General features: G+C 38.8%; 2 protein-coding genes across 2 annotated transcripts; one reads left to right on the plus strand and one right to left on the minus strand.

Annotated features, from left to right (window-relative positions):
* Positions 1 to 5792: 5792 nt before the first annotated feature.
* On the plus strand, positions 5793 to 8200 carry LOC306852581 (early growth response protein 2b-like). The gene is made up of 2 exons (XM_079389528.1): positions 5793 to 6117; positions 6446 to 8200. Exons 1-2 carry the CDS (start codon positions 5949 to 5951, stop codon positions 7519 to 7521), a joined length of 1245 nt encoding a protein of 414 aa, XP_079245654.1. The 5' UTR covers positions 5793 to 5948; the 3' UTR covers positions 7522 to 8200.
* Positions 8201 to 9582: 1382 nt separating this feature from the next.
* Positions 9583 to 10960, minus strand: LOC306851967 (2-aminoethanethiol dioxygenase-like). Its single transcript, XM_079388513.1, has 2 exons — positions 10362 to 10960; positions 9583 to 10268 (listed from the first exon to the last, which is right to left on the minus strand). The coding sequence occupies exons 1-2, from the start codon at positions 10710 to 10712 to the stop codon at positions 9951 to 9953; spliced, it is 669 nt and encodes a 222-aa protein (XP_079244639.1). The 5' UTR covers positions 10713 to 10960; the 3' UTR covers positions 9583 to 9950.
* Positions 10961 to 13453: the final 2493 nt, after the last annotated feature.

Here is a 13453-nt window from a genome sequence, read left to right on the forward strand (position 1 = left end):
ATAAAAAAATAAATTTATGATTTATGAAAAAATATTTCAATGCATTTACATCTTCCAAATATATTACAGATACAAAAAACAATGATTTTCTCTAAAGGCTGTGGAATATCATGTCATTAATCCTCAGTCAGGCTCTTGTACATAAATAGGAAATTTAAACAGATTATTATTATCAAAAAACAAACAAACAAACAAAAAAAAAAACAGAAGAGCAATTGTTAGCTCGCCAATACCACTAGCACAAATGAAAAAGTCCTTTGAAGGTGAGCATCTATAGAAAAGTAACACCTACACAAATTCACTAAGAAAAACGGCCTCCTACTCGGTAAAAAGAACAATTCATGTTGTGCGGAGTCTCCCACGGCTAGTCTTTAGATCTCAGCTGGCTCTAGAGCAGGTTTGTGTCCATTCACCCCTCTTCCACAAACCTCATCTGAATTTTGTGGGCGTAACTTGACAGCTTGCTTTATGGTGTATTGTCATATGCCTGACCAGTTTGGAGAGACATTCCGTTCCTGGAGCGGATTTATAAATTGTCCTGTTTTCCCTTTTCGAATACACACAATTACAGCCAATGCTCCTGACCCTTTCTTATTTGAGCTAACTTTGGGTACTGGAAATAATTACATTTTATGATAAAATGATATTTAGAACAAAGATATAGAACAAGAAGAACCTGTAACATTTAAGGAATCTTTCCACTCCATAATAGGTTCTATCTATATTGTAGCAAAGGGTTCTTTACATTTAAAAAAAAAAGAAGACCTTTTAAGAACTGTTCACTGAAAGGTTCTTTGGGGAAACAAAAAATGTTTCTTCTATGGCATTGCTGCGAAAACCCTATTTTGGAACCTTAATTTTTAAGGGTATAGATAGATAGATAGATAGATAGATAGATAGATAGATAGATAGATAGATAGATAGATAGATAGATAGATAGATAGATAGATAGATAGATAGATAGATAGATAGATAGATAGGGCATCTGTGAAAAGCAGAGCCAACTGTAATGAAATTCTACAGGAAACATAATTTCATGGATGTTTTCATACATATGCCTGTAAACAGTAGTACTAGGGAAGTTGTGAACTGGCCCTATTTACTCAATTTGTGAGTACAGTTATATCATAAAGCCTTTTGTTGTGTGTGCTGATCTCATGGACAATTTTATGAGTAATAGAGAACAAAGAAACAGACCTGAAAAACAAAGCAAAGGCTGATGCAGAAGGATGTCATTCTATGTATTCTCAATGTGCAGGAGTCATTTGACCCTGGGAGACCCCGAGCACATGCAAGAAAGAAAGCTCTTGAATTCAGTGGCTGCCATGTGTGGGTGTCCATTACATTGAGACCATCATTCCCAGCAGGGACAGCCAGATCCCAGCTACCAATGGGCATTCGGTGGGCCCGGCACGCTCTGCCAAAGCGGGCCACTTCTGCACAGTGTGCAAACATTTTTGCATCTGTAGGCGTACAACAAAAGACACATGCATCTGAAGAAGTTTCCTTCTTTCGTTTGTGGGGGAGGACGCAAGAATCCTTGAAAATGTGAAGCATTCAGATGCGACAGTCAGCGGTAAAGATCGCCGCTGTTCTGTGCAGACTTGAGCGCTTTTGTGTCGAGCTGGGCTTCTTTATTGAGCTGTCATAAAGCCACGATTAACCAGTTTATATCATAGCAGTAGTGGTTGGCCTTATTGGTGCGATTGTAAATACTAAAGGTCAATAAGGTCACGAGGTAAAACCAAATAAATGCATCTCCACCACTGATCTACAAGAGCTTGACCTCAAAGCCAATTCTTATTTCCTTGCAAGGTTTCTGCTCTTTGCAATTAATACAGCCAGCAGAAACAGGACCAGGTTCATTACCTCCTCATTATGGATGTTCAGGCTCCGAACTGAGACAATATTTAAAGGGCTTCCCCCATTAACAGCGACTGACACGTCCCTGTAATCAGTCTGGCTGCGGTCTGTCACATTACTCGGTGTAGTCTTTATTCACGGGGCAAGAAAAGCACCGGCACGCCTGACAAAAACGCAAAGCTGTTTGGCACTAAATGTCCGCGAGTGATAATGCAACTGTGGCGTGTTGCTGGCTATTGAGCGTTTAGGGTGATTTGCGGGGCCACACTCCAGTCAATATCTACTGAGATGTCATTATGACGACACGACCTTCTTACTAATTGCCCGCTTGAGCGACAGCGGCGATAAAAGATTCAGAGCCGACCGTGTGGACTAGAGGGGATCTCAGACAGGTTACGGATGCATGGGGCCCTTATTAAATCATTACCCACAAAGCCAATTAACAGCCCTGAAAATGTCCGCTCAGTTTAGGCCCATGACAGGCGTGGGGGATGACTTTTGGATTTCTACATTTTTCTCAGTGGTCAACAGTAGTAATTCAAAAAGGTTTCACTCTTAAAAATAAAGGTTCCAAAACGGTTTTATGCCACTACTCTGTTTTGTACCATTGAAGAACCATTTGTTTCATGAAGGTTTTTAAATTCTAAAGACCCTTTTTCTCCTATAAAGAACCTTTTAAAAAAGTAAAAGTTTTTTACAGAACCATTATTTTTAAGAGTGTTCTGAAGCTCTGGTTTAGCATCTCAGTAATAGTATCCATCCACCATAGAGTCAGTGATAAGTGTATGCAGTGGCAACAGATGGCTCCATTTGTAATTCATTCAGTAATTATGACACTCTGATGGTGTTCTGAGATCACAAACTGTTCCCAAGCCATGCTTATGATGACAGCAACACCTTCTCAAAAATAACCCGTACTTGCATGGGTGGCGATAAAAATATATGCGATTGATGGACAACAGGAAGCTTTGGGGATTTTCATTGTAGTATCAAAACTGGGGGTGTGTACTGAGGTTTACTGTGTGCGGGCTGATTTAGACTCCCATCCAAGCGGCTGTCAAGCTTGAAGAACAAATAATGCTAAAATAATTAGCACAAATAATGCTAATGATCGGATTTTCAAAAATGAGGAAAAGCTCTGACCTTAAAGAACATTTAAATATATATATATATATATATATATATATATATATATATTACAATTATCACTGGTTTTAAACCATCTCTGCTGTGAAGCAATAGCAAAATGAAATGCTTTCCTCTTATAATGGGGATTGCAAAACTGATTGAATGCAGTGTGTGATTGTTGCTGTCAATAATATATGATATTTTTGAAATACAGTGGACTTTATAGTTATTAAAATGACAAATTTCCAATGCAAATGAGCAGGAGAAAGAAATACTTCTGCAATGTTAGCATGACTGAAAATGGCAAATGTAAAAAATATGACACTGTACAAAATCACACTCTAGTTTGATTTCAAGATAGTGAAACCATTTGGATCTTTACTTCAAAAATAATTTACAATCGAAATGCTGCTTTATTAAAAAAAATGTTTGCTTTTACAAAAACAATTATTGATTTTTTCCCTGCAGTTAGCCTAAGATGAATGGGCTCTTATAGACTCCTGCAGAGTACATTATAATTTTTTTCCTTACTATAATTGAAGAGATAACTATATGCTAATGAGGTAATTTGGCATACATATCGGTTATCAATCTAACAGAGTAACAATGTAAAAGTTTTTTTTCTTCTGTCTCTTCAATAAAGCGGTTTGGAGTGTCAGTCTGCGGTAAAGGGACAGATACTGCCCCCTGTCCAAATGATATGACACAACCCACGCAGGTCGCGTAAAACTGTATATCTTATATAAAAGTAGCCTATAGTATAGGCTATTATTTATTAGTTTAACAATATTTTAAATTAATATATACTTGATATCATTTTAAATTTAAGTAGCCTACTGATTTACACAATAAAACTCCCTCACTGATTTACGTAGGCTACGGGCCTATTCAGATCTCTCGAGAAACAGCATCGTTATATTCACCTGTAATCCCATCAGGCATTTCATTTTTGAAACGTTTACAAAACGCAACCAGGATTAAGCACGTGAGGAAATCTAACCCGATATGTGCTAATAATTGCCTTTTTATTTTGAAGAATTGAGGCTTGCTTCAGATAATACCGAAGTGTTTTATATGTAGTCTACTGTAAATGCTGTCAAAATGCTTATATGCAACCATAAGCACAGTCATACCGGCTGTCTGCATGATGTGTCGGAAGTTCAATGGAAGAGTTTTTCCAGAGATGAACATATATGCCCTTAAAACACATATAAACTCGAGCGATCATTCCAACAACAGTCATAACTCAGACAGAAGTGGAGTAGTGACTTGACTAGCTGCTATTAACCACTGGCGTGTGATTGAGACACAGACAAGGACTCCGCGCGAGGACTTCAATTCATCGAGCGCGCGCGGCGACGATTTCTATTTAAAAAATGTGTGATAGTGATTTCTCCTTTTTTCTGCTTTGATATTATGTGGATTTGTTCAAGGCAAAAGCAAGGCGTGCAAACTTAAACTTGGAAGATTATAAAATGAATTATAATCGAGTGCCATATTTGGCCATCTGTTTAATGCACCTCAGATCCCAAATAAGTCATAGTCTTAAAGGTCATTGTAAATAAATACAATACAGATCATTTATCCATTAGCTAAAGTTTATAGCATCACACAGGAAGCGCAATCACTCAAATAAAAGCTGTACATTTTTGGACATGTAGCCTATTTAATATGAACCGATTCTGTAAATCATTGGCTCAAATTCCGACCTCATCTCCCTCCTCCCCCGTGTGTCTTACTAAGAGCAGTTTCTAAACCCACGGGGGGAATTCACTTCTATCATCTTCTTTATTTAGTCGCATCTTTAAACCTCACAGCGGAAAGCATTTCTATTTACGTATACAGGCATTTACATTTGGAAAATATTAGTTTCTTGTCCTCAGGTTTTGGAGCAAGAGGAGAGTCGAATTAATTGAAGTACATTAAATTGTTTAGGTCTAGGCTATAACACGAAAAACAAAATGAACTAATTTTGCTGAGCCAGAAATTCACGTGCGGCTAGGCTATATAATGTTTTTTTTTTTATCTTCTGCACCATTAATGCATTATTAACACAGCAAACCGTCGGAAGATAACAAAGCTAAAAAAAATTAAAAGAAAATAATTTTTGGTTTTAAACTTTAGAATCATATATAAATCTACTTTCCAGCAACATTCTAATTATAGAACGCAGTTACTAAAAACGTGTCCCTCTTTCCAAAAACATGAGGTCTATTCAAATAGATGTAGCGCACTTTCCGACGGTGCCATTGAAGCAAAGGTAGAAATTCCGTGATTGTGTCTCATTTGATTGTGGTTTTCTGATGCTGGTTGAGGCGCGTCTCTTTGCTCGGCAACACTCGCGAGTTTCCGATACTCAATTTCCGGAATATGCTCCATAAATGGACGAAGGGGTGCAACTGTCTACCGGATAACACCATTTATGGCCTGATAATGAACCGGAATTCCTGATTGAGAATGATGCGTTGTATCAAAACGTTAGATTTTTCCCCCTCTTTGGCTTCCAAATATTTTAACAAACGTGTGCCTTCGTTTTTTGTTACTGTTATCTACAAATATTTTCATACAACAAGCAATATACGTTGCTCTTTTTTCCTCCCAGCACATTGGTTTTTATGCATGAGCGGCTGTACAGAAAAGATTCTCCATTGACAAGTGTTACCTCTACGCGTCACGAGGTCCGTGACCAATCAGATCGCGCAGCGCTACTTTTCTTTTGCCATCCAGTCCTTAAATGGTCAGTGACGTAACGACACATTGATAGGCTCGTCATAAATACATACTACGACCAGCAGCTCCACAAGGATCTGTCATTCAACAACACAGAGCCGTCAGATGGCATCATAGTGAACGCTAAACTCACTGACAGCTTTCCACATGAAACGTTTTGAGCGAGCGTTCGCACTGGCACAAAACATTTTGTAAACATCTGAACGAGTGCTTCTTAGGACTTCACGATGACAGCTAAAACTTTGGAGAAAGCCCCTGTAACTCTTGGTGGCTTCATGCACCCTCTTTCCGAAAGCATCTACTCAGTGGACGAGATAGCCACATCACTGCCAGCCTCTGTGACTATATTTCCAAACGGTGATTTAGGAGGACATTACGAGCAGATAAGCCCGGGAGGTAAGAATGCTGCGTACTTCCATCCGCACGTGCTCTGTGTTTATACATCGCTCGCAACTGAGGAATGAAAACGTGTGGCTATACTTTGCAGAAAAACCAAACCTGCTAAAAGTGTAAACGCATGTTTGCTCATTTATTTGAAGTGAAACCAAAGTCCTTTGACTACTTGAGAAAAGAAGTTGCCTAATGTTGATGTTATAGCTACCGATGGTTTTACAGTGGACAGTTCGCGGAAAAGCTACGCGCGCTGCATACAATAGTTTCATGATCCATAGGACAGCATTCTTTCATGTGTACCTAAACCTTGTTTTTATGTGTATTTTTGCAGATGGCTTGATTAGCGGGGATATGAGCACGGAGAAGCGCTCCCTCGATTTGACCTATTCCAACAGCTTCGCGCAACCTGCTGGCCCTCGCAACCAAACTTTCACCTACATGGGAAAGTTTTCCATCGACTCCCAGTACCCAGGAAACTGGAACCCAGAGGGTGTGATCAACATCGTGAGCGCGGGGATCCTGGGCATGACCCAGCCATCCTCAGCATCCTCGTCACCTGCCTCCTCAGTCTCCCCTAGCCACTTCTCCAGCACTCTCAGTTGCACCATGGCGCAGAACCAGGCGGACATGGAGCACATCTACTCCCCCCCACCGCCCTACTCTGGATGCGGGGAGGTGTATCAGGACCCGTCCGCGTTCCTCTCCACCTCCACCTGTCCGATCTCCTACCCTCCGCCATCCTACTCCTCCCCAAAGCCGAGCACGGACTCCGGGCTGTTCCCCATCATCCCGGACTACGCCGGCTTTTTCCAGCCGCCGTGCCACAGGGACATGCAGTCGATGCCCGACCGCAAACCGTTCTCGTGCCCGCTGGACTCGTTCAGAGTCCCGCCTCCCTTGACCCCCCTGAACACTATCAGGAACTTCACACTGGGGGGACCGATGTCTGACGGGCCCCGGCTACCCACAGCCTACAGCCCGCAGAACTTACCCCTCAGGCCCATCCTGCGCCCGAGGAAATACCCCAACAGACCCAGCAAGACCCCCGTGCACGAGCGGCCCTACCCCTGCCCGGCGGAGGGCTGCGACAGGCGCTTCTCCCGGTCCGACGAGCTCACCAGACATATCCGCATCCACACCGGCCACAAACCCTTCCAGTGTCGGATATGCATGAGGAACTTTAGTCGCAGCGACCACCTGACGACCCACATCCGCACGCACACCGGCGAGAAGCCGTTCGCCTGCGACTTTTGCGGGAGAAAGTTCGCGCGGAGCGACGAAAGAAAGAGACACACCAAAATCCACCTGCGACAGAAGGAGAGGAAATCATCCTCGTCGTCATCCGGAGTGTCCAGCTCAGAGCGCGGCGTCGCCACGGGCATCTGCTCGTCCAGCTCAAGCCAGTAGACTTTCAGCTGGACCGTGCAATATCCAACACTATGTAGGCAATATGATGACAATAATAATGCACCCTTCGTGATATATTAAAACCGGGGTGGACTGATGAAAGTGAAATCAAACCACAGTGCCAAATGCTATATGGACACTTTTCTGGCGCGCACTTTTGAAGGTGGTGCGATATGTTTCTTTTTGCCTCAGTCGCATGCTGACTGAACAAACGCACTTTGTTTGAATATTTTAGGCCGATTAATTTAATAATAAAATAACCTTAGATAGCACGTGGGAGACTTGTGTCTTAGGTAAAAGGTGGAAAGTGGAGTGGTTACGTTTAACAAAGTTAATTTAAACAGACTGAACTTTCAAATGTGTCACTATTTTCTCCCATCGTCGTGCCTTTCGTCCGTTCATCTTGTACATACACCCGGAGGCTTGAATTAAATTGTACATTATCCTTTAATATGGAAGTTTTTGAAGATATATTTTTGTACAAACCGTTTAGTGTCAAAAGTGTTGCATTTGTGCTTAAAACAAGGATTGTGTATATATAGCTGAACTCATAGTGACTTGACGTTTGTTCTGTGGTTTGTTCTGACTGATATATATGTATTTGTTATGAAGTGACTAACACAGGTCAATAATGTCCTACTTTGTCAACATGAAAATAATAAACAGCACATGGATTGTGAACTTCTGCTTGTTTAACTGATTTCATTATATATATATAAAAAGAAGGTGTAAAAGGAAAAAGTGAAGTAGGCTTTTAGGGACATTCCCCTTTGGGCATCTCTGAGCTCTGACTCATGGTCTCATAAGGGCCAGCACCCACTGTGTTGCTTACAAATGCACAAATGGTGCAATAATATTCACAATCTGTAATGCTCAATGTAGGTCAAAATGCTTGAGGGTAAATATCATGAATAATCAAAGAAGGGAACAATTATTAAAACTTTCAGATGAACGAAAATGACTCACTTTGTGATTATAAATTCACAGATTTGACACTGTTGTGACCACTCTATACAGTGCCTATGGTGTGAAAATTGAGAAACAACACTGAAAAAATGACAAATAATTGTTGACACTGTATGAATCTTTGTGGTTTTGTGTGGTTGAAGGTATATATCAACCCCCGCATTCAAAGCTGGGACAACCCCATGTTTACATCAGGCAATACATAAATTTGGCACATACATTTTTGGATTGGAACTAAAAATGTAGTTTGACAAGAGGCTTAAAAACTAAAACAATAATTAAAAGAATTAATGAAAGCAAAGTAATGAAATTACTAATAATTTTACTACTTTACTATGATTGGGAGATAGATGTTAACTTAGAATCATCTATTGTTTATGTGCTTTTTCGGACTGATTATAGATCTAAATATATGCTGATATATTGATCAATTAAACTTTACAGACAAAAATCAGCACTGAGCTTAACAGAGGACCTAAGTATTTTCTGTTTAGCTCACATTCAGTTCTATAAACAACTGAAGGGATACTGGAAAGGACAACGTCTAACCTGCAGAGTGTCTAGAAAATTATCTAAGAACTCATTTGATTAAATCATGTTATTACTTTTAGGCTGCCTCCTACGTTAATGTTGCAGACATATATTTACCAATGTGTGGGAAACATGACGCCACATTAGACATTAATACGTCTGTAAACATTCACAGTGAAAGTCTGACTTTTCAACAGATTTCACTCCAGTGTGCGACACAGACTGTTAGAAATCAGCAGAATCGTTATTGTTAGTGATAACAAAACTAAGAAACGCAAATTATACACACTTTAAAGATGAGAAGATTGTTGGCTTCCCACTTTCCTTTCCAGTGGATAAGGACAGCTTAAGGGTAAATCATTCAATATAAATCATATAAAATCAATAGCAAATGTCCAATAGCATACATGAACCTATAAAAATATCTTGTATTAGTATATAAAACAAATGTTTTTATGAACATATATTCTTACATATTCATATATAAATATATTTACATAAGTTACTATAGTTTTTGAACATATTTATAAACATGTAATAAAAAGTATAATAAAAACTAATGATGCACACAAAATGATTTTTTAATACAAGACAAAGTCAAATTGAAAAATTTATGCACAATTTAATTGTACTTTAAAGGTAAAAATATAAGCAGTACATAAGAATTAGTGTTTGAATAGTTTTCTTTTTTAAATAAATTAAATACAAGTATTTAATATAGATACATATAGTGTGCACTTATACAAGAGTAAATGCCTTTCAAGCATATATACATTCATTATTCACAGCAAGGCCACAAATTGATGTACACAGGTTTGGAATGGACATTTAAAAACCATGTAGGGACATTTGAAGTCCCAAGAAATAAACTAATTTTTACACATCTGAGTGAAAATAAGGACGGATCACAGGTCCTTCCAGTGTTTATCTCTCTACACCGAAACTTTAGGACCGGGGTACGGCTCGCCCCCACACCAGAAATCTTCCGGCTGGGGGATCTCTAAAAGCCAGGTTTTGTCTTCACCGCTCTGCTCTGACTTTTTGCCAGCAGTTTGTAAAACTCTGTAGTAGTGACAATCTCTCCCGTTGTCAGGGTCATACGGTGGTGCTAGTATATCAAGAAATGCAGCCGGCCCGTCCACTGCATCGATCTCATGAAGGTTGTCTTTGAGAGGGGTCAAGATGCAAGGGCCACTCTGATGAGAAAACTGTCCGGAGGACCTGAGCACGGCTCTCCTCACATCATCTCCCTGGAAAGGCAACAGCGGTGGATCAAACTGGATCTCAGTGTCACTCTCGGCACCAGCAAATTTATCCAACTTGTCATAACACCTTATATTGACCTTGCCATACAGGACCTTCAGCATGCCATTCATCCCGGGATGGTCATGCAGAGGGATTGAAGCCCCAGATTTCAGCAGAAACACTCCCATGCTGAAGGCATCAGTCTCACAGATGTGCATGTATGTGACTGGAGGAACTGCTGAGGACTGTGAGGAGGATATGGAGACTTTCTTCGGTGGCGCAATCCTCAGATCCACAGCCCTGATGTCGGATAGGAGGGTTACCAACTCTGACTGCTGCTCTAAAAACGTCTGATTATCCCCAATGGCAGAGGTGGAGCAGTTAGTGAAGGTCACATAAGCCTGGCTCGCTATCTTCTGGATCAGCGAGGTCTTGTTGTTCCTCGGCATGTTTAATAGGAGAAAACAAACGTAACCGTGATTTGCTTCGAGCCACGCGATGAGCACAAAAGCACTGTTACGCCGGACGAGATTGTCTCGCGTGAAGCATTTAAAGCAGTCGAGTGTATTTGTGTTGAAAGTTATGATACAAATAACTCCATTGAGGTGCAAACGTTAATTTCAGCATCTGGGTAAAATCCACAAATCTGCGTATCCACCACCCCATTCATGGCTATCAGATCCACACGTCCGCGCCTACTGCGCATGCGCAGACATATAGGAAGCATTTGGAACTTGTAGTTCTTTCACGCGTATGGGTGGAAAATAAATTCTTATAAGCACCTATAAATATGCGAACAGATTAAGACAAACTCTGTCTATATACTCTGACATTCAAGAAAAATGTTTGTTTTCGCAAATCTGAGTCCGTTTTAATAAATGCACGCTTTAGCTCAACAATAGAACTACAACACCCAGCAACTCCCACACTTTGCCCCTCTCTAGTGAGTACAAGGGGTGGGAGGCTCGTTGGGCCATTCAACTCTGTCCCTTCCCCCACAGCCACCCTGGACCACAACAACACATCACCACCCTATCAACATTATCATCGCATGTCATTTATTATCCACACAGGCTTGATCTCTGGAGTAAACTCTTTGTGAAACAGTGTATATGCAAGATGTTTTTAATTTTTTCAGAACTAGGCCTACAAGTATCAGTTTGTTATATTAAGAAATAAAAGAAAATATTCAAAATAAAATGCTGACTAAATAAACAATAGTGGGAAAAAATGCTGATAAAGCACATTAACATATCATCACATCATCAACCTACCAACATCAACAATGATTATGAATTAGTATGCACAATTTGCATTTTATATATATATATTATTGCTGTCAATTAATCATATCCAAAATAGTCAAGTCACCTTTATTTATATAACGCTGACAGATTGTGTCAAAGCACTTAACAGTATCAAATTGGAGGATAGAGTGTCAGTAATGTATAATAATAAGATTAAACACTCAATTTTCAGTTAAAGGCATTTCATTATTGAATTCAGAGATATCATTGTCTAGCTCAGTTTACTTTAAATAGTATCTGTGAAATCAAATAGATGATAATCACTAGAAATCAAGTGTCAAAAATAAAAGTTTTGTTGACATAATATATGTGTGTACTGTGTATATTTATTAGCCTATATGTATACATAAATACACACACATACAATATATATTTTGAAAATATATACATGCATTTATATGTATATATTTATATTAATATAACTTATATAAAGTTATATGTACTTATATATATTTACTACATAAACATAACATATATTTTTCTTAAACATGCATGTGTGTATTTATATACACAGCACACACACATATATTACATTACATACTGTAGGCTATATATCACAACAAAACCACTTTCCTGTACTTTTACATTAATTGCTCCCTCCTGGTGGAATGACCTGCCCAACTCAATCCGAGCAGCTTTTGACTTGCACTCTATTCATTTACTAACTCCTTGTTTTCTTAGAATAAAAAATAAAATAAAAAACCTTGCTGCGTTAGGATAACCAAGACTTGCCATAGCACTTGATATATTGTTGCTCTTTTGTTGATTTTGATTGCTTCAATTCTCCTCATTTGTAAGTCTCTTTGGATAAAAATGTCTGCTAAATGACTAAATGTAAATGTATATGTAAACAAAACTTTTAAATTGAATGTGATTACTCATGATCAATCGTTTGACATGTGTGTGTGTGTGTGTGTAACTATTATTTTTAAGTTCCCTGTATTTGTTTAAGATATTATTACTTAATCAAAACAACCCAACTGCAGTTTGATTGATATTACTTGGAATGCACAAAAAAACATGATTTCTGAAAATAAATAATGAGTTATCTGTTATAGATAACTCATTATATATATATATATATATATATATATATATATATGCACACTCTTTAGTGTCACATAATTCTAAAAGCATTCTAATGTGCTGATTTCAAGTTTGAATTTTTGAGATAATATAATAGTCTATAGTCTATGAGTATTATTCTCAGTTTATCAGTTAAACCTTTACACCTTAGTAATTTTAGCTAGTTGTTTGTTATATTTTGTCAGGTTGGCGATAATAGCGAGAGGACCGGACGTGTGCATGGACAGAGAGCAGCACTGAGTCAGTGAAGTGTGTACTCAGGACATGAACCTTTATGCACGAACACCACAAAGACCATCCTCTTGAGAAATAATGAGGCCCGCTCATTTACTCATGAGAGCAATCACATCCAAATACCACTTCCGTTTGGGTAATTCAATTAGATCCTCTCTCAACTGCCAGGATATTAAGATCAGACATGTAATGGAGAACGTTCCACCATCACTCTCTTGGAGACAAGAACTTTAATTAAATCCCAGAGAGGATGGTAGCATTTACCCTGTATATGTTAGCTAATATTACTAAAAAACAACAACAACAACAACAAAAAACACATATACCTCAGTGCAAACTCAGTGTAATGTTTTTGGACACTAAATTGTATTTGCAATTGTAAATCTTTTATAGTTTAAATTTATATAAAATGCAATTATGCCTATTTTGACCAACCTAAGTAGGACCTTTATGTAGCCGTTTGTAGTTTAGTAATAATTTAGTAATATATACAGTATTAACATTAACATAAATGCTTAATTTGACATAGCCTACAAAGTGCACTTATATATTACAAGTGACCT

The sequence above is a fragment of the Barbus barbus genome (assembly GCF_936440315.1).
Source record: "Barbus barbus genome assembly, chromosome: 32".
In the NCBI taxonomy this organism is placed as follows: domain Eukaryota; kingdom Metazoa; phylum Chordata; class Actinopteri; order Cypriniformes; family Cyprinidae; genus Barbus; species Barbus barbus.